The sequence below is a fragment of the Callorhinus ursinus genome, unplaced genomic scaffold (genome assembly GCF_003265705.2).
Source record: "Callorhinus ursinus isolate GAN/ISIS: 27379988/994484 unplaced genomic scaffold, GSC_fseal_2.0 scaffold4, whole genome shotgun sequence".
Lineage (NCBI taxonomy): Eukaryota > Metazoa > Chordata > Mammalia > Carnivora > Otariidae > Callorhinus > Callorhinus ursinus.
This window is the reverse complement of record NW_027397066.1, coordinates 131,209,084-131,230,605: the sequence shown is the minus strand read 5'-3', so window position 1 is coordinate 131,230,605 and position 21,522 is coordinate 131,209,084. Positions and strand designations below refer to the sequence as shown.

The 21,522-nt window shown below is 36.4% G+C and overlaps 1 protein-coding gene across 2 annotated transcripts; it reads right to left on the bottom strand.

The window, feature by feature from the left end:
- Window positions 1–2,355: 2,355 nt before the first annotated feature.
- TDO2 (tryptophan 2,3-dioxygenase) lies at window positions 2,356–19,922 on the bottom strand. Of its 2 annotated transcripts, XM_025874364.2 has the most exons (12): window positions 19,827–19,922; window positions 19,497–19,602; window positions 18,116–18,206; window positions 15,825–15,895; window positions 14,590–14,717; window positions 12,943–13,129; window positions 11,548–11,655; window positions 8,145–8,256; window positions 6,714–6,771; window positions 5,017–5,096; window positions 4,192–4,282; window positions 2,356–2,509 (listed from the first exon to the last, which is right to left on the bottom strand). In XM_025874364.2, exons 1-12 carry the CDS (start codon window positions 19,916–19,918, stop codon window positions 2,356–2,358), a joined length of 1,278 nt encoding a protein of 425 aa, XP_025730149.1. In that variant the 5' UTR covers window positions 19,919–19,922. The 2 variants fall into 2 exon arrangements, with proteins under 2 accessions (XP_025730149.1, XP_073748506.1); XM_073892405.1 differs by lacking the exons at window positions 2,356–2,509; window positions 4,192–4,282; window positions 5,017–5,096; window positions 6,714–6,771 and adding an exon at window positions 6,812–7,396.
- Window positions 19,923–21,522: the final 1,600 nt, after the last annotated feature.

Sequence of the window (21,522 nt, the reverse complement as noted above, 5' to 3'; positions counted from 1 at the left end):
ACATTTTTATTTTTATAAGTGCTCCAGGTGATTCTGATGGATGTTATTATAATCCATTTACTATGTCTCCCCTGGATTTGCATCTCTGTAAGACAACATTATGTTATTTCCCTGCTTTAAACCATTCGGGAGTTCTCCAATGCCTAAAAGATAATATTCCAACTATTTTAAATGACTTTTCACGAAGAAGCCCCTTTTCTGTCTTCTTTGCCTCAATCTCTGTTGTTCTATATGGACGTGTCCTATGCTCCAGCCATAGTGAGCTCCTTGAAGTTCATCCAGTGGGGCTAAAGGGAAAGCAATGAAATTTTCACATAATAATTAGGAGTCATGACAAAAATCATCAAGATGTTCCTGAGTGTGATTTCACAAAGATCTCAAAGCAAATACTAAATTAGGCAACCTTACACAGACTTTGTGACTTACTTAAGAATTATAACTTAAAGTAGATCATCAGCACTAGAAGCAAGTTGGAATGGGGGCAAGGGTAGAAACTGACATTACAAACTGTTTTTGACTTTTACATTAAGAATTACTGATATATCCCTTGAAAAAAACTCTTACAACTATCTAATTAGTCACACCAAGAAATACAAATACAAAGAGTTAAGTCAAATCAAGTAGTCTTAAAAAACCTAAATCTTGACAAATAGCATTTATTCTAAGATTCCAAGGCATCTATGAGCATATTTTTTCATTACCTCATGAGAAGAGCAAAGATTGAGACAAGTATTTTTTTTTAAGATTTTATTTCTTTATTTGAAAGAGAGACAGAGAGAGAGGCACGAGCTGGGGAAGGGGCAGAGGCAAAGGCAGAGGGAGAGGGAGAAGCAGACTCCCTGTTGAGCAGAGACCCGGGCATGGGGCTCCATCCCAGGACTCCGAGATCATGACCAGAGCCAAAGTCAGATGCTTAACCGACTGAGCCACCCAGGTGCCCCTTTGAGGTAAGTATTTTTATCCCCATCATATAGATAGTAACCGGCGGCTTAAACTGGACTTGGTACCAGAATGGATAGTTAATAAATGGCAGTGCCAGAATTTGCTCCCACATTTGCTGATTTCAAAGCCATTGCCTTTAGCCACCATGTTACTTGTCTGTGTATTTTTCAGCTTGGCCACTATCAGGCACTCTGTACATGTTCACGTGCATGCACACACACACACACACACACACACACAAACATGCAAGGGCCTTATAGGTAAAAGCAATTACATGAAATTGTTTGTCTAGAGACAAACTAGACAACATGATCCTTGTAAGACAAAAATTAATTGAGACCAAAGAGTAGTTCAGTTCCATCAAGAACTTGCTGCTTGCTTATAATCACCGTAGGTCAAGGTTGATAAGCATTTGGATTCCTTTGTTAATATTTTGCATTCCCTTCATAAAAGAAATTTAACGAACTATTGCCAATATCCTGGCTGATCTAGAAAAAGAAGAATAAAACTCCTGTCTGATCTAAACTCTGAATCTAATACTTGTTATTAGAAATGAAGTAAATCACTGTTTAGTGTGTTTTCTCCTCCTCTCTTTCGGAAACAACATTCTTCAGTTGAGCGAACTATCACTCTTTCCAACTTCAATCCTGCATTGACTGCCTCCCAGAGCTGGGAAGAGCACCTCTGACTTTCTGGTCCAGAGCTGCTGGAAGCTGGGACCTTGCTTGAGCAAGGAGCTGGCCCACAGCACGGAAGAATAAAGCCAACACCCACAAGAAAGAAGAGATGAGACACAAAGGATCCTCAAAGTCTTCCAGGAATCTAATATTCCAGGAACTGGATCCATCCCCAGGCTCCACTCAATTGTTTGAGCTGGTGGAATTGTCCAGCAAGTCCCTTCTAGGCAAACTTCAGGTAGATTTCTGTCATTGGTCATCAAGAGTCCCAATAAAGACGAGCAATGTTTCCAAAACAATATATGGAAAATAGACTAATTCTTATTATTTCTTAAATTTTTTGATTGTGTAAGTCTTTGTACAGAATGACACATTTCATTGCGTAAAATATTTGAAGTAGCTGAAGTTTACAAGCTCATTAAAGTATGAAACAAGATAATGATTGTGTTAAATGGTTGTATTAAGGTAAGTATCAGGGAACACTGACTTTTTAATAGGAAAATCTTCTATGTACAATGTTACAATTCAGTTGATTGCCTATCTTAATGTTTAGTCTTCTATTATCACAAAAATGAGTCAATAAAATTATTTACAGGATTGAGTCAGAGCACCACAGTGCTTACCTATGTATATACATATATTACAGTAGGACTCTTTGTATCATGAAAATTCATAGAAAAATTTAAAAAAATGCAGGCTGAGAAATCGATGTCTTCATAGGTTTTTGCAGATGATTTTAATCTGATTCATCACTGCTGAAGTAAGAGCTGTCACAGTATTCAGCCGTGTAAAGGAACTTGTGAATAATTGGGTTCATCTTCGGTATCCAGTGTCGGGGAACCAGATATGTGGAAAGATTAAATAAATCTACGAATACCTTGTATCTGTCACTGGAAAAACACAAATATACAGATGGTGTAGATTTATTGACATGAAATATTTAAAATGTTTCATCAAAAAATTTCATTTCTCAGATAATGATTTTTTGCCATAATTAGTATTTAATACTAAGCTTCCTTATACATTGTCTATTACATTTTGTGCATATTACATATGTAAGATTAAGGAGTTAAGGAATATAAGCATTAAGATCCCCTCCTTTTCACTCCATATCCAAAGATCATGCCCATAAAACAGTATTCTATGTTTCATTGATCCTGATCAGGCTGGTTCAGATTAAAACCTGGAGTCTTATGATTGTCATGCTACCTTCATAAAAATAAGAGTGTGTTCTTGTTTCTGACTTTTAAAGGATGTAATGCAAAATAAAAAAATTAAGCATACAAAATTCTTAGTTCATTAGAAAATATTTCCCACCTACAAAGTAGCTGTTAAGTAACTGACATGAATGGATTAATAAATTGAAATGCCAACTTAGATTCATAGTAAATGTCTATAAATGTGGTTTTAGCATTTACAATCACTCTTATGTGTGTTAGTGAACTGTTTTAACTGTTGGCAGTTTTATAGCGGAAGAGCATTTGCCTTTGAGGTCGAATGAGAGTTCAAATTCTGCTCTGTGACTTGCAACTCGTGTGAACTTGGACAAGTTTTCTAAACCTCAGTGTCTTGGTTCCTAACTCTGGAAAATAAAAACTACAACACTTTCCTCTGACCAGGTCTTTGTGAAGACTTCATGAGGCAATGGCACACTAGAAATGTTTTGTGTGTTCATTATTCCCACCATCCACTGATGTGTATGTCCATGTGCTACAATCATTTACTGTTTCATGCTTACAGAATTTATCCCCAGGGAAAGAAAAAATATGTGATGACTGTGAAAATTTAAGCCAATGAATTTTATAAACTGTTTAGTCTAGAGTTTGTTCCTAGGGTAAAGAAAATTTATAAAAAGGATGAAAAATTGAACCTGCGTGTCTTACGACTGTCAATCTGGTAGTAAGAGTAGGGATGAAAACCATGTACAATATGAAGAATTTTGGAGACTGTGAAAATCTAATTTGTTCTTGAGCTGATTCTCCCTTCTCCAGGGGCCTTGTAGGTTTCCTCATTTCCATATGTATGTATCTATCTCTGTGTCCATCTCTCCTGTTGGGAACATTAAATAAGAACACAAATGTTCTATAAATCTCTCTAGCATGTTTTAAGGGCTAAATAAATGACCCCTTTCCTTGTAAACACTCTGGGCACTCTCTGAAGTAGATGGAAGTAGTTTTTATGAAAGAGAGTCATACCAGGAAGTAAGAAACTATTTTTCAGCTCTGTCATTCACCCGGGCAAGAGGACATTAGTGGAATGAATAATAACTGTTTGAATCTAGTCCAGACTTGAGCCAGCATGCATTGAAAATGTTCCTACTTGGATGAACTCCCTCACATCCTCACAGGTCGTGTGACCACAGGTACCCTGCCCCTTCTCATCTCAGGAGCAAAATGATGAAGTTCCAGAACTAAGGATTTTTACAATGACCTCTCTAATAGGAATACCTTAATCTAACCAGTTTTAGCAGTTCAGAGCGGAGCAGGTATAAATCACATTTCCTAGATAATGCACAGAAACCAAGAATCAGTGACTTCCAGCAAGAAAAACAGGTGACTTTCCCTCATCTTACCTCACTGTTGAGCGCAGGTACTGATAGCCGGAGGACCCACCAGTGCCAGCTTTGCTGCCCAGCATTCTGTGCACCATGCACACATGGTTATCTAGGCAAACACACAAATTAACTCCATGGATATTTTTCTGCCATTAGTTCCACAATTTTCTAAAAGCAAGGGATTGGTAATGATTATTGCTTCTGAGAAAAGGTTCACACCTTATCACTTAGCCTTATGGAAGGTTTGCATGTGAGAGCCAGATGAGGCCAGTGGGTTGCCTGGCACCCCACTTGGTTCAGGCTAAATGCATATGACGCCATCCAGCATAATGATGGACTAGCCTGTGAACACAGTAGGGGAAGAGCAGGGCCTCATTATGACTTTCACAAGCCCTCACCGCCTTTGCCTTCATGGATCTCTTCCTCCACTTAAAGAAAAAAAATATATATATATACTCATATACATATACATACAAATATATATAATTATATTTTAAAATTGTATTGGCATAAGGGTGAATAAGTTATGGTTATGTATTAAGACATTCTATTTAATCTAAAGATAATTTTTTCTTCTGATTATTAAATAAGACATTTTCATGGGCCCCCAAAGGTAATCTGGGCCCTAGGCACTCTGCTTGCTGTGTATAATGGGTAAATAGCTCTGGGTGAGAATAATTATTGGGTGGATTTAAAAAAAAACAATTCATTCACACCAAAGGAGGAAAGAAAAGATAGTGGGAAGGGGAGCAGACAGATGGAGAAAAGCAGTAAAGGAACAGGATGGGGGAGAAGGATTATTGGGGTTGAGGTGGTGGTGCTAGAAGGTGTGGGGAGACTTACATCTCCATTTAGTCATGAGTGTGTCTATGTCCATGAGAGAAGTCAACAGCTGAAAAGGCACCTGGAATCTAGGCTCTTCCCTAAAGAAGAAATAATAATAAAAAGAAATCTACTAAAACAAATCCAGTGTGTTCAGAAAGGCATGAGTTTTACAATCGGTTGGCTCTGGAAACAAATGTCAGCTTGGCCCCTTAAGAGCTGTGGCAGCCCTGAATTACTCTCTCAGCCTTAGTTTCTTCATCTGAAAAATGAGGATACTACCACTCAGTTTATAGCATTTGTGTAAAGGGTCTAGAATATTCCATGAAATACATGTGAAGTAACCAGCCAGAATACGCCTAACATCGATTCTCATTAAAAGGTAGACACAGGGGCTCCTGGGTGGCTCCTTCAGTTAAGCATGGGACTCTTGGTTTCAGCTCAGGTCATGATCTCAGGGTCCTGAGATCAGGCCCTGCATCTGGCTCCACACTGGGCGTGGAGTAGGCTTGAGATTCTCTCTCCCTCTGCCCCTCCCTCCGCCTCTCCCCCCAACTCCTGCATGCATGCGTGCACGCGTGCTCTCTTGCTCTCTCTCTCAAATAAATAAATAAATCTTTAAAATTAAAAAAAAAAAATGGTAGACATATACTCTACCTCAGATTCACCAGCTTCTTTTAGGCAAAAGATATTAAAACTTCTAGGCAAAGATATTAAAACAAAAACAAAAACTGCTTTTTATTTCCTCTAATACATATTTTTTTTCCTTTCTTCATCTATTCATTCAACACTCTCAGTACATTTTGTGCTTCAGATACATAAACCTGAGAGGCATACTTTGAGGAGGATTTTAGGGAAAAAAGTCAAAACATTTTGTTGATGTTTCTGAAGAAATGAATTTGAGATTTTTTTTGAAGATTTCATTTAGTTGAGAGAGAGAAGTCATGAGCCGGGGGGAGGGGTAGAGGGAGAAGCAGGCTCCCTACTGACTCAGGGCTCGATCCCAGGACCCTGGGATCATGACCTGAACCGAAGGCAGACGCTTAACTGTCTCAGTCACCCAGGCGCCCTGGAATTTAGGAAGATTAAAAAAATCAAGTAAATACAAGTAAGAGGTCCAGTAAACAGAGGTTTTGTTTTTGGTTTTGTTTTTAATGTTTGCGAGTGTGCTTTCCATTGTCCTGATACATTTAATTTATGAAACATGAAGATGAGGCCTTCATACACATGGAGTGGGAGTTAAGGGACACCTCGCACACTTCAGACAGTGAGGACAATTTTACTTGAAATTGCAGAATAAAGAGGACAACAGTTTATAAAGGTGTTTTCACTTTATCCACTTTTTTTAATTTCATAAAACAAAAATAACTATAACATTGTTTAATGACGGAAGACATTTTCTGACAGTTTCTGAGGTAGATTAAACTTTGGCCGTTTAAGACACTTAATGTCATATAATATACTGTAGAATTTAATAAAAAAGATTTTTAATTAACTAGTGGGTATGTATATGTATATTTGTACCCACTATAGGGATAAAGTTATACTCTTACTATCCAAAAGACAAAAACTAATGAACCTTCACACTTATTTTCTAAGCTTCCCTCCAAAACCGAATGACTTTTTAAAACTATGGTTATAATTTATAAGCTTTATATCTGATATATGATCTGTAACCACTCCTCAGCTTCTGTTCTACTCTTCCAATTTGCTTTTACCTGTAAAAATATATCATCAAGGCCCCCTGAAGTGCTCTGTATGACAGTCGTCTTTCACCTGCAAGATACATAGCGAGTTTCAATTTAATGAGGAATTTAGGGCAGTCATAGTAATTTGGCAACATCACCTTAAATAATTAAGTTTTATATGTTTTTAGAAAACAATGTTTTAGTTTAAATTTTTTATGCCTTAGATTTCAAAAAGCAAACTAATATATATATATATATATACTTCAAATATATATATAATATATATACACACTATTTTTACACACTTTATATAATATATATGCATTTAAAATATAAATATATGCATTTTAAATTTTCAAAACCTTTAAGTATCATGCTAGGAAAACTTGATATAGAAAATACTTAACTTCTCAGACTAAAATATATTTTTTCTAATTCACTTAAAATTACTTAAAATCACTTGGCTTCAAGGAGTACAATCACTATATAAAATCTCATATGTGTGTTCTACTAAAAGGCTTTGCTCTATTTGCAGAAAAACAAGATTTTGCTATCTTTACAGAGGTTTTATAGAAAACTGAGACTAGGGGCCCCTGGGTGGCTCAGTTGGTTAAGCGGCTGCCTTCGGCTCGGGTCATGATCCTGGGGTCTTCCCGGCTCAGCGGGAGGCCTGCTTCTCCCTCTCCCTCTGCTGTTCCCTCTGCTTGTGCTCTCTGTCAAATAAATAAATAAATAATCTTTAAAAAAATAAAATAAGGATAAAAGACGTGTCTTTAAAAAGAAAAGAAAATGAGACCTAACAACCTTTAAGTTTGTAGCATTTCATATTAATCTCATATACTGCTATGCCTTGTACCTATGTCATAAAAATTAATTTTTACTTCTGCTCATTTGCTAAAGACTTACAAGTACTTTGTAATAAAAATTCCACATACAAATGAACACAAAAATTTCAAACATATAAATGAACAGTTAAATAAGGAAGGTATTGATGATATTGGTCAATGAACTTCAGAAAATAATAGCCCAACATTAATTATGCCAGAAAGTCTACATACGTGCTTTCCCTGGTCTGCTTGGGAAACTGATTTCCTCTGCAAAGCCATCCTTGCCTTCACAATACTTATTCCTCTCCTCCATATCACTGCGCTGTTTCCAGTTACACTGCTTGTCTTCATTTCTCTCCCTATTACATTGTGAACTAAATTGCAAAACCATCCTCGGTTTCTCCTGGTCTCCTGCACGTCGCACACATATTATGAAAGCTTCTGACTACAATGTCTTTGAGATAAATTGGGCATGTAAACGTACCACACAAAGCTATAACAGATAAAATTAACCCAGTTCTTGTTTCTATGAGTGCAATATAAATTTTCATTTTATTTCCGCCACGTAAGTTTTGATATTTTGATCTCACAGTCATACCTCCCGGGGAAAGGACCCTTAGAATAAAATACTCACCTTTACTATAGAGATGTTCATGACGTTTCTCATCAAATAAGGAGAGTAACACCTCTTTTTGTTTCTGAAATTCAGCCATTTGTTCCTCTTTTTCCTCTGACTCTTCCTTAGCCTTGGGGGAAAATATCGCATTAATATCCCCAAGAGAGATCGTAGAATCTTATTTTGGAAAACATCTCTTGTAAAAAACAGACTCACCAGGAGCAGAAAGGGTGTAGTTGGATATTTACCATATCATCTAATAATACAACTTGGAAATTATGGCTTATGAGATGGGTTTTCCTCACACTCACTGGTCTTACCCTTTAAGTTTACATGATTTGTTAGTCTTGAATGTTATTTTCATAAATATCATGAGAAATGGGCTCGGATGGGCAAAACTGGGGATAACTACAAGTGACTGATAATGATCTAATTTTAGGCAGCAATTTTTTAAGACAGGAAGTAAAGTAATTCCACTAAGGAAAAGTTAAGAATTTCCAGTCAGAAAAACTATTAACTCTACTTATATTCTGTAAGTATAATTTCTTAGACATGTACCACCCTCAGATATTTATTCATTTGATATCTGTGGACTCATTTAAGGAAATTCTTATACTTCTGCCCTACTACAAATGGGCTTTACTTACAACTCAATTCATTGAGTTGAACTGGAGTAAAAATCAGTTAATTATTTTCAGTTTGTCTGAATAATCACTCATGTGGTGAGAACTTATATGCACATTATTGTCAATTAATTATTCATTTATTTAGTAAATGTCATACTAAGCTGATAGAGATAAAATTGTGAGCAAAAATTGAGTTCCCTGATCTCACGCAGTATATCACCTGCTGGGAAATAAGACATTGAACAAATAATCACCTAGACATTACATTGCAAGGGTGGACAGTAGAAAACAGGAGCAGTATAATGCCATAATAACTTACAGTAGTCAGGGAGTGGGGGGAGATCTTTTTTTTTTTTAAACATATATTCATTTATTTTTGAGAAAGAAAGAGAGAGAGAGAGAGCACAATTGGAGGGGCAGAGGGAGAGGGAGAGAATCTCAAGCAGATTCCCTGCTGAGCAGGGAGCCCAATCCCAGGATCTTGAGATCACAACCCAAACCTAAATCAAGAGTCCGACTATCAACAGACTGCACCACCCAGGAGCCCCAGGGGGAAATCGTTCTGAAGAAGTTCTCCTTGAGCCAAGACCTGAAGAATGGAAGGAGTTACCTGGGGAAGAATATTCCAAGCCCCAAGAATAACATATAAAAAAGACTCTGTGGTGATAAATTCGAAGAACTAAATTCATCTTAAATTCAATATGGCTAGGCCACATGAGATCATGAATCACCTTGAAGACTATGTTAAAAGTTTTTATCTTTATTTTAAAAACAATAAGGAGACATAAAAAGATGTTTTATGCAAAAGCAAAATGTGATCAGATCTGCATTTTGAGAAGATTGTTCAAACTGCAGTATGCAAAATAAATTGGAATAGAGTCATATTGGGGAAAAGTGTAGGATAGTTGAGAGAAATTATGAGACCAAGTGAAAACAAGAGCAATTTGCATTTGATTGAAAGCGGTAGATAAAATGGAGGTACCTGAGAGCTATTTAGAAGGTAAAATTGGTAGGATTTGGTGATAAATTGAAGAAGTGACTGAGGAAGAGGGAGGTGCCAAGGATCAATTATACATTTCAGACTTGACAAACTAGATGGTTTGTAAGGGAAAAATTTCTTCAATTTGTAGAAGACTGAGTTGATATGAGCATGGAAGGAAGAGGAAAAATTTTTTTAAAAAAATTTATTTATTTATTTGAGAGAGAGAATGAGAGAGAGCGAGAGCATGAGAGGGGGGAGGGTCCGAGGGAGAAGCAGACTGTCCGCTGAGCAGGGAGCCCGATGCGGGACTCGATCCCAGGACTCCAGGATCATGACCTGAGCTGAAGGCAGTCGCTCAACCAACTGAGCCACCTAGGCACCCCGGAAGAGGAAAATTTTTTAAGTTTGATTTTATCATTAAGTTTTTGAGAGGACCAGGAGGAAATCATAAAGTAAGGTGTGAAATATTTAATTTGAAATTTAAAGAGCTATCTATGCTGGAGATGAATGTTTGAGAGTTATTGGTATATAAGTACATATTGAAACAGTGGGTATAAATGAGTTCATGTAGTGAGAGTACAGAGAGAGAACACAAAGGGTCTAAGCCAATGCACTGTGAAATCCTACTACTTATCTGTTTGAGAAGAAAAATGAGCCCGTAAAGGGGACAAATCAAGACAATAAGAGAATTAAAGGAAGAAAACGTCGTACCAAAACAATGGGAAAAAATACTCAAGAAAGAATAAGTAGTCATTATTGAATGCCACTAGGAAATGAAGTCAAATGAAAATGGCCATTGGATTTATATACCTGGAGGCCATCTGTGAATGACGGGACAAGAAGACAGACTGGTTTGGGTTGGGGATTAGGTGAGAGATAAAAAAAATATGCTAACCACGTTCTAAATACCTTACAGATATTCATCTAATTTAATGTTCATAGTAGTCCTAAAGGCAGATACTCTTATTTTCTATTTTACCATAGGTGAAAGTGAAGCAAAGGGAGGTTAAGTAACAGAAGTTCAATGTCAGTCATTAAGAGGTGAAGGTGGGACTTGAACCCATGCATTGTGACTTCAAATTTCCTGCTTTAAGCACTAGCTGATACAGACTCTCCAGATACAGAATTGAAATAATTCTTTTAAGAAATGTAGTCATGAAGAGAGGATGGGAAACAAAGAATCAACAATATTTTTCTTTTTTTTATAAGATTGTATTTATTTATTTGAAAGAGAGATAGAGAGAGAGCACAAGTAGGCAGAGAGGGAGGGGGAGAAGCAGGCTCCCCGCTGAGCAGGGAGCCTGATGTGGGGCTTGATCCCAGGACCCTGGGATCATGACCTGAGCCGAAGGCAGTCCCTTAACCAACTGAGCCACCCAGGGGCCCCTCAACAATATCTTTCTTAAGATGAAAGAAATTTGAACTGAGAGCCAATATAGGAAGGGCCCTGCAAATATTACATGAGCCCAGGGAAAATTATATGGTTAAATATATCTGGTTGACTGGTCTTTTGTGAGCCTACTTCTGTCTAGAATTGGTCATGATATGAAATTTTTAATAGAAATAAAAAGGTCTATTAATCTGATATACTTATCAAAACCAAAATCTTGGCTATAATGAACGTCTTAATTTAATTTTTATTGTACATAAATAAAATAAAATCAATTATGTAATTTATTTCTTGCAGACTCATTTGTGAAAGAAAAAGAACATAAGAAAAGTGAAAGTTTAAGAGAAAATTGGAGATTTGTTAAATAAAATTCTCAATACTTCATCCGTAATAACTTATATTTACTTATGGCATCATAAATACCTGAATTCTTGTGAATTCTTCTTCCAGGCCCTTGACAGTGTTCTTTTCAAACTTTCCCCAGAAGTTAAATCCATGTGGCTCTAAACCTGGTGTTCTTTCCAGCCATGCCTGAAGTATTATTTTTTTAAGTAAATAAATTGTAACATTTAAATTATGTAAAATACATTATGACTAACATCTATGAACTTGAAACAGGACATTTTCTTAATTTTGAGAAACATATTGCATAAATTTTTTGTGTAAAAATATTTTCTCTTTCCCTTCAATTTCTTCATTTAAAGAATAGTCATTTATTATATTTCACTTCTTAATCTTTAAAGCAATCATATTGGTAATATTTAATCTTTATTTGTTAAGAAATATACTACTAGAGAAATCCCAATTTTGTTCTATAAATCTATGAACATATGTAAATGTTGTTTGAATGAAGTCTTCTGGTTTATTTTCAAAGCACCTTATGGCTTAGGAGCTGAGGGAATTACTACAAGCATAAGATATGATCTCTTCTAAAGGTTGGAGCATGGTATACTTTGCAACTTTGAAATCAACTAATTACTCAATTATTTTAAAAGTCCACAAGACTTTTTTTTAATTTACTTTAATTCCAGTATAGTGAACATATACAAGAATTTTAATGTAAAAATGAAACAAAATTCATGCATCTCTGTGGATTCTCATTTAACCTATTTTTTGGTTTTGAAATTAGCTTTGTGATTCTTTCTCCCCTTATCTTTATGAGCTGTTTTTGGCATTATGTACGATATATTAACCTAAATCCACATTTACAATATCGAGGGGATTAGTGTGCAGAGTATAAGTCCCTAAAAGAAAATTTTAATTTGCAAAGGAAAAAAAAAAAACCCTTGTGAAGGAAATCAAGCCCATATAATCTTTATTTAATAATTTACTTATGAAGAAACAGTAATCCCTCAAGACCTTTTATAGGCCTGCAGTGAATTAAGATATGAAGGGAACAAATTCTCAGGACTATACTCTTAGTAATTTAGTTCAATTGAGAAAAATACACAACTTATGGAAGTGTTCAATAATGGAATATTTTAAAGAAGTAAAGCTCACGGAATAATTAACTACACTCAACTTAAAAATCAGCTAATTAAATGTTTTTTAGTAGGCTTGTTTAAAAGAATTGTTTTATAAGATGGGGTTATTTAATACTAACATAGCTGATTATATAAATATTTCTGAAATTCTCAAGGGAGTTCTTTATAGTTTAAATATTTTAATTAGTCAGGTTTAAGTATTTTTGTAAATTCTTTATGTTCTTATTTACAATGAATGTGACAAAACACTTGAGTTTTAGAATTTTAATCTAACAGAAGCTAAATTAACAAGACAAGGGGAGTTAGACTTTAAAGATAATATTTGAGCGTGTACCTGCACTAGCTGCAGTAGTGTTTTCTCCTGCTCCGACTTAAGTAGCAGTTCATTATCTTCTCCTTTGAAGTTATCACGATAATGTCTTCTGTTGTAAGGGACCCTCAAACTCTGAAGGACACCTATCTTGTTTTCTAAGAGTCGGAATTGCAAACTCTGGAAGCCTGATGCTGGAGATAAGTACTCTCTGCGAATAAATGGGGGAAGGCAAGAGAAGAGAAAGAAGAGAGGGGTTGACATTGTAAATCACTGTAATGGTTTCTTCTATCGTGAGAGGTCCTCAGTTTTACTCTCTTAGATATCACCAAGAACAGGGACACAAAACTGCCTAGACATGGATCTGTGATTTGACCTTACCGAAGAAAGAAAACTGAGCTCCCTAGACATCACTGTTGCTGTCGATTAATCAACTTAAAAACGGAATGTGTATATAGTTTGGGAAATGTCATATATGCATGTGCCTACGTATATACATACACACACATACATATATACACATATACGTTTATGTGTTTGTGTACTAATTTTTTCCTGAGATAAAGACACGTGGACATTGAGCGATATTTCTCATTCTATAGTGCTAAAAGATTCTTTATAGATATTATTCAATCCCTCCTAAAATTTATACTCTTGGATATCATCATTGATCTCACTATCTAGTATCATTATGAGCACAATGAGATATTAGCAGCGAAACAAATGAGATATTACGTCACACAAAATAGGCAATCAAAAACTGTTAGTACTCCCACCCCACAACCACCCAAACTCTTAGATCCTTCTAAGCTTCCTTCATCTAATTGGTTTTAAGACTTCAATTTTTATTTATTTATTTATTTATTTTTTAAAGATTTTATTTATTTATTCATGAGAGAGAGAGAGGCAGAGGGAGAAGCAGGCTCCCAAGGAGCAGGGAGCCCGATGCGGGACTCGATCCCAGGACCCTGGGATCATGACCTGAGCCGAAGGCAGACGCTTAACCATCTGAGCTACCCAGGCGCCCAAGACTTCAATTTTTTTTTTAAAACCACCACAAAGGAATTTTACTACATTTCTCCTTGACTGTCACGCATGGTGGAGACACTGCCTATTACAACATTAAATGCACCGGATGTTCTTAAGAAAATCTCTTCCCCAATTTTGGTATGAAAAAAGCTTTTTAAAAAATATACGTATGGCTTTGGCTGCCTGGAAATGCAGAGCTAACATTTATAGTTCAATCCATAACTTAAACTGACACTTTTGCTGACAGGCTTCCCGTCAACTCTTGTTTCTTTTCTATTTTTAGCTTGCAATTTTTTAAAATTTAGTTACAGGTATCTTGTCAGTCGTGTGAGCCATTTTGATAAGTTTTCTTTAAAATTCTTTTTAATGGCTTCCTGGCCTTTTGGTTAAGATCAAGTGTAAAATTCTTTTTGGATAAAAACAGGGCACACGACAATGAACTGAAATTAATCGATCACATTATGTTCATATGTACAAGTGAGTGAGGACATATTTTTAAGAACTTCTCAAATGTTTTGTGATTAAGACTCTGGCGTGTTTGTAGTGGGACAGGCTCCTTACACAGCACACACGTTCCCCTTTTACCCCACTGGAAAGAAAGGGCGAACGCCACTGCCTTCTTACAAAGCCACAGGTCCACACCTGAAGTCGTTGAAGTCCAAGGCTGTCATGGTTTCCAGAACGGAAAACTGCTGCACCAGTAGTTTCAGGATCACTGCCACCCTGTGCATCCGAGTGACAACCTTCAGCATGTTCCTTTCATCCCTGACCTGATGGTTGAGAAATGAAACATTGAGTCATGAATTCTGATTTCTAGAAGATACAAGATAGCCTATCAACAACAAAGTACTCCTATTGACTTTCTCTATTTTAAAGAGGAACATGGGCATTAAAATTTGCCATAAGTATGTATTGAATTAGTAGCCACTCTAAGTTGTGCGCAAAGGTTGTCTGCAAAATCAGAATCATCTCTCTTTCTTTAAAAATAGAAAATTATAGGGGCGCCTGGGTGGCTCTGTCATTAAGCGTCTACCTTAGGCTCAGGTCATGATCCCAGGGTCCTGGGATCGAGCCCCACATCGGGCTCCCTGCTCGGCGGGAAGCCTGCTTCTCCCTCTCCCTCTCCCCCTGCTTGTGTTCCCTCTCTCGCTGTGTCTGTCTCTGTCAAATAAATGAATAAAATCTTAAAAAAAAAAGATGTATTTATGTATTTGAGAGAGTGAGAGCAAGAGAGAGAGAGAGAACATGAGCAGGGGGAAGGGAAGAGTCAGAGGGAGAAGCAGACCCCCCACTGAGCAGGGAACCCTGATTAGGGGGGAGGGCTCCAGTCCAGGACCCTGGGATCATGACCTGAGCAGAAAGCAGACCCTTAACCTACTGGGCCACCCAGGCGTTCTCTTTTTCTTCCTTCTACTACTCTCTTCCTACCTCCTCTCTCTTCCTGTTTCACTTTCTTCATCATTGTTCCATCTTCCATAGCAAATATTCATTAGAAATAAAATCTTTAAAGAAAACACAGACACACACACACACACACACAAGAAAGAAATACAATTCTGGTACCTATTAGTTAAAGAGTCTATATTAGCTATCTTGGCAATCTACCACCATATATAACAACTTTCTTTAAGGGCAAAAAGAAAATCGAGTTCTCAACAAGGGACCTGAAACTGAAATTTGAAAGGAACCTGGAAGCAATGTGTAGCTCTAGGGTAGTAGAGGCCCTGGGGAAGTATGACTACACTCTTATCCACTCGGAAGGGATTTTAAAATGTTTCCATTAAGCAATAATTCCATCATTTGGTGGTTTTTCTAATTAACAATATTCTACATTCTCCAAAAAAGTATAAATCCAATATTGTGACATAAGAACTCACATGACCATTCTGAAAGATCTCTCGAACAGAATCTAATTCCCAGAGGATTTGCTTAAACCAGAGTTCATAAGCTGCAATGAGAAAAATCATTGTCAATTCAAAAGGTATGGGAGTCTTTTTGACCATAATTACATGAAAGACATGGTTAACACATTGAAAAAGAAATAAAATGTAATTTTAAAATAATAAATACCAATATAGCCTTATATTTATGCTATAAACAAATATTAGTGATAATGTTATAATAGCCTTCTTTTATTGAATGTTTTTCTCTGACAGCCATGTTATCTATATGCTTCATATTCATTATTATTATTTTGATTTCTTTCAACAAGTAAATTATCTAGGTCTTTTAAGATATAGCACATAATCTAATTCTAACTTCCTGTGTGGAAGCTGGAGGTGTATGGGAAAGCAGAAGTGATACTCATCTCCATCTATAAACTGAGACATTAATAGTCACTAACCTGATGAATATGAGAAAATTTTGTTTTCTGGAGGCTTGGAATATTATGGGGAGGACAAGCTTGTGAATAGTCCAAAACTTCATTATATTCATCTACTTCCCTCAGTACCTAGCACAGTGCTTGGCATAAGATAAACATTGGGTGATTATTTTATGACTAAATGAATGAAATAGCCAGTGTAGTCATCAAAACCTCGGAGCTATCTGGTGCATTCTATTTGGAGCTATTGTATGGGTAAAGTCTATGTTTCTGTACTACATAGAGAATCAAGTTATAATTTGAAATTACATTTAAGGAGACTTCTAGGGATCTAATTTTCATATTTGGACCAAGAGCAAATCAAATGTTTACTAATAAGTTTCTGTATCTTTTAGTTCAGGTTTAACTTTGTGTGGCTAGTTCCATGACCCGCTGGCCACATGCCATAACTGAAGGATGGAAGGACAGTGTCCCTATCAAATCATGATGGCTCCCATTTGTTGTATACTTATCTTGTGCTATACTTGGGCTAAGTGCTCAATGCACATTAGCTCATCTCATCTTCACAAGAACTCCATGAATGAGAAGATAAAATAATTGTCTCCATTTTACAGGTGGAGAAATAGAGAGAATTATTGATCAAGAAACCTGACCAAGGTCACACAATTTACAGTGGTGGAGATGGGATTCTAAACCATTTCCTCATTCCAAATCTGTGCTCCCCTGCCATGATTCCTTTTCTATTGATTTTTGTCTTGGCCCAAATCACCAATAAAAATGTAAACATGAAAACAGGAGAGGAACACATCAACTCAATTATTTTCCATCGTTATTGTTTTACTCTAAGGGGTTGATCATTTTAACCAGTCAGTGAAGCAAACAACCATTTGAGGAAAAGACACAAGGAACTGGTAGGGAAAGAAAACCTGTCTAGAAGTGGGGCACTGACTAGTATGAATCACTGGACCTGGTCAGACAGAGGACACTATTATGGCACCAACAATCTTAGAGTAAATCTTAATATTCTGGGGTCACGGACCTCTTTAAGACACATAGTCGTGAAATTTTGCATACAATTTCAGTGAGTTCAGGGGCTTTCTAAACTCTTGAAGTCATGAATTCCTATGTTAAAAACCACTGCCCAGAGGTAAGAAGTCTGGAGAGAATAAATGCACACTTTAGACAAATTTTACTTTTCTGTTTAGTAGCAGATCTATATATGATTAGGTAAAGTCACAATAAATTTGAGTGTTTATTTCTTGAAAATAGTTTTTTATTTTATTTATTTTTTAAAACATTTATTTATTTATTTATTTATTTATTTATTTATTTATTTATTTTACAGGAGTGGGCAGAGAAAGGGGGAGAGAGAGAGAATCTCCAGCAGACTCCCCATTCAGCAAGTAGCCTGATGTGGGGCTCCATCCCACAACCCTGAGATCATGACCTAAGCTGAAATCAAGAGTCAGTCGCTCAACCAACTGAGCCACCCACGTATCCCTTGAAAATAGTTTTTTAAAGTTCCAAGTTGAAAAATAGTAACATTTTATCTTGTAAATTCTTTGTGAATTCCAAGAGATAGAAAGGTCCCTTGGATTTAAGAAAGAGCTAAAGTCCTACCTGATCCACTTAGCAGTGAAGTAACATAAAGAAGACTTACAAATTCTAGAGGGATGCCTTATGGAAATTTATCTGGCAGCAAAATATTCTCAAGAATTTCTAAGGTAGGTGATTCCTTGATCTTTCACCATGTTATAATTAAAAGTATTGTAGCTTTCCTCATTATTGTGCCTGTATTCCACATGCCTGTGGAATAGTTACTATCCAACCTTTTGTGCACCTTACCTTGATGAGTTATGATAAATAGATGTTCATCATGGATTTTATTTCCTTTTATTTCACTTTGAAGTTCCTGTGCATTCAAAACCTTTTCCAACTTTAAACAAAAAAAAAGAAAGAAAAGAAAGAAAAGAAAAGAAAGACTAATTTTGTATAAACTTACAGTTATAAGATGGATAAGTTATGGGGATCTAATGTATAGCATAGTGATTATAGCGAATAAACTATTATATTCTTAAAAGTTGCTAAGAGAATAGGTGTTTAATATCCTCACCACAAAAAAGAAATGGTAATTATGTGATACAATGCATATGTTATCTAATATTATGGTGGTAATCATTTGGCAGTACATAAGTGTGTCAAATTACCATGTTATATACCTTAAATTTACACAATGTTATACATCAATCATATCTCAATAAAGCTAAAAAAAGATTTTAAAAAAGGAAGATTAATTTTGAAGTTATAAAACTTGTTTTTTTTATCAATTTTAATATGAGGTAGAATATACTATCGAAAAAAAATCCCCAAATTCCCAAATTCTTCAGAAGCAACTAATGTCTTTTAAACAATTATGAGTCTTAATCATAAAGAATGAGTTAAATTTATGATTTTTATTCTCTTCGGAAGAACTTACATTGGGTAGGATTCTATCATAACAAGTACTATTGTACTCAATGAGAAATCGCATCCTTTCTATCTCTTGAAATGAGTATGATAAAAGCTTGGTAACTTACTTGGCTCACTGTTTATCTTCTACTCTTTTATTCCCCAAAGAGCCTATTCTAAGAAGATCTTAACATTCTTTATAAGCTCATCCTTAGACACCCATCAATGAAAGCATCAAAGGCTCTAAACATTTCACTTCTTAAAAAATATAGAAGACAAACAGGCCATATTTATTATCTCCAAATACTGCATTTGTAGTATCCCTCTTTCATTTACTAATGATTTCAAGGAAACATGTGTCTTCAACTTTTCTACTTTACAATAAGGGATTTAAAAAGTACATTTTTCTGAATACATTTACAATTATCTAGGCTGGGATATTAGAGCCCATGTCCTATTTACACAAGTTGTGCAATTGCCTGCCAGTTATCTACACTTTATCTTATCATTTACGCTCTTCTGCTCAAGATTCTGCACTCTGCTTCTACCGTACCTCTGTCAGAGATGTGAATTTTCATAGAGGAGTCTCCTGAATTGTGCTAACAAAAGTTGAAAAAGCATACATTTGCGTCTTTACGTCCAGAAAACTTTTTGGTGACTGAGAATAAAGCAAGAACAAAAACAAACAAAAACAAAAACAAAAAAAACCCAAAACATGAAAATGTCACTTCACAGAATTTAGCACCTAACCATGGAAGCTAAGCACTCCATGACTTACATGCAGGTAGTTTCCATAGATAAGTCCTCCTTTGCTGGCTCTGTTCACACCGGTTTGTGATTTGTCGTCTTCATTGCCGTCTATGGATAATTTTTTAAAAGCACATCTACAGATTCAATAAGGGAGAAGTAAAAAACAGAAGATCTTGAGAAAGCATAATAACTAATAATACGAGTGATCAAAATCCTCTCGCTAATGGATTTTAAAGGAGATTTTTAACAAGAAAACAAGGATGGCAATTTTGAATTCTTTTGAAATTCAGAAATTGAAGCATTCTTCGTTGGCATTTCTAAGAGCCTGACCATCCTTCAAAGAGAGGTAAATACTCACCCAAAGTTGTTTCCTACAAATGGGCACCCACTCATGGTGAAAACGCACTGTCTGATAAGCACTGAGGTTTGACTCTGGACGGATGATATCATTGACCTTCCCAGATGTTCTACAGCTGCCTTTTATATATCCTGCTCTCTCTTCACCAGCCAATCAGCCCTCTCTGTGTGCTCTTAGGTAGGCTCTCGTTTCAATTAGTACAGAAGCTGAACTATGTAAACTTTGGAGAGGATCTGTGTTGGGAACCATTTGATAAAACAAAACAAAACAAAACAAAACAAAAAACCATGAGTATTCTGCCAGACCAAATCATTTGACTAGCTAAGTTCTGCTTTTACATTCAAAATAACAAACATTAAATAAATCAATGGAGGTCAAATTAAAAAAGTGACCTTTATTCTATTCCGAGGACACATTTGGCATAGTGTTAGGATATATAACATAATGAGCTTGTAAAAAACCAAATATTTATTCTCTCAGTCTCAGAGTTGGATATTCTTGTAACTGCTAAGCCAAAAGCTGACCTGGAGTGTGACAGAGGCAGGGTACGTGCACAAATCCCATTTTCCATCTCATTTTTACTCTTCTTCTGGCCTAAATCTCATCTACTTAGCAGCAGTTGGGCTACTGTATTGTACTGGAACTTACATGGACATTATTCATTTACCGTTCACCTGTAGCATAGCAATTAGAGGACCATGGGAGTCATCCATACTGGGGTACTTTGTAGGTAATGTAAGAACAATGATAAAGGGCCCACAATTCTGAACAATGTCAGTGATAAAGTATTTTTTTCCTAGAACACATATTTATTGGTCTCAGTTCTAAACTGAAGTTCTAGTCTTGGCTCTGCCACGGATAAATCATGCGCTATGTGGAAAAGTGATTTAACGTCTCTAAGTATCAACCACCTCACCAAAAGAAATGAAGGTGTTCAAAACTGATCATAATTTTGAAGATCCTGATCCACCCTAAAATCCTAATTTTATGAAATTCTTTTTTTTTTAAGATTTATTTAACTATTAACTTGACAGAGAGAGACACAACAAGAGGGGGAACACAAGCAGGGGGAGTGGGAGAGGGAGAGGCGGGCTTCCTGCGGAGCAGGGAGCCCGATGCGAAGCTCGATCCCAGGACCCTGGGACCAGGACCTGAGCCGAAGGCAGACGCCTAACGACTGAGACACCCAGGCGCCCCTTTATGAAATTCTCAATACATGACCACGTTTCCTGCAGTTTTACAGAAAGTTAGACTCCATGAAATTGCCGTGTTGTAAGAGGACTGGGAAATCATCAAAACCATACCCTGGACCCCTCATATTCCCTTGGGGTTTTTACAGGTAACTCTGGCCCGGCTCACACAGTGGGTAGGGGGTTGTGCTGGAGAGGTGGAGTCACTGTCCTTAGCGTCCTGGCCCATGGTGTCTGGGAGCAGAAAATGATTAATAGCTCCTCTTTCCCCACAGCGTTGTTCAACTAAGTATGTGTTTACAAAGAATACAGCTAAATAATTTATTCTACTGTCTTTAAGCCTTTTGGGCTGAGAAGTGTTCTTCCCTTATTGGTGAGCATACTAGTGAAAGAAATGAGGAAATGTTCTTTTCACTACAAATTAGAAAAATTAGATATCTTCAAAGGAACATGGTTTTCTATTCTTCCCTCCTCCTCCTTCTTCCTCTTCTTCTTCTTCTGAAATA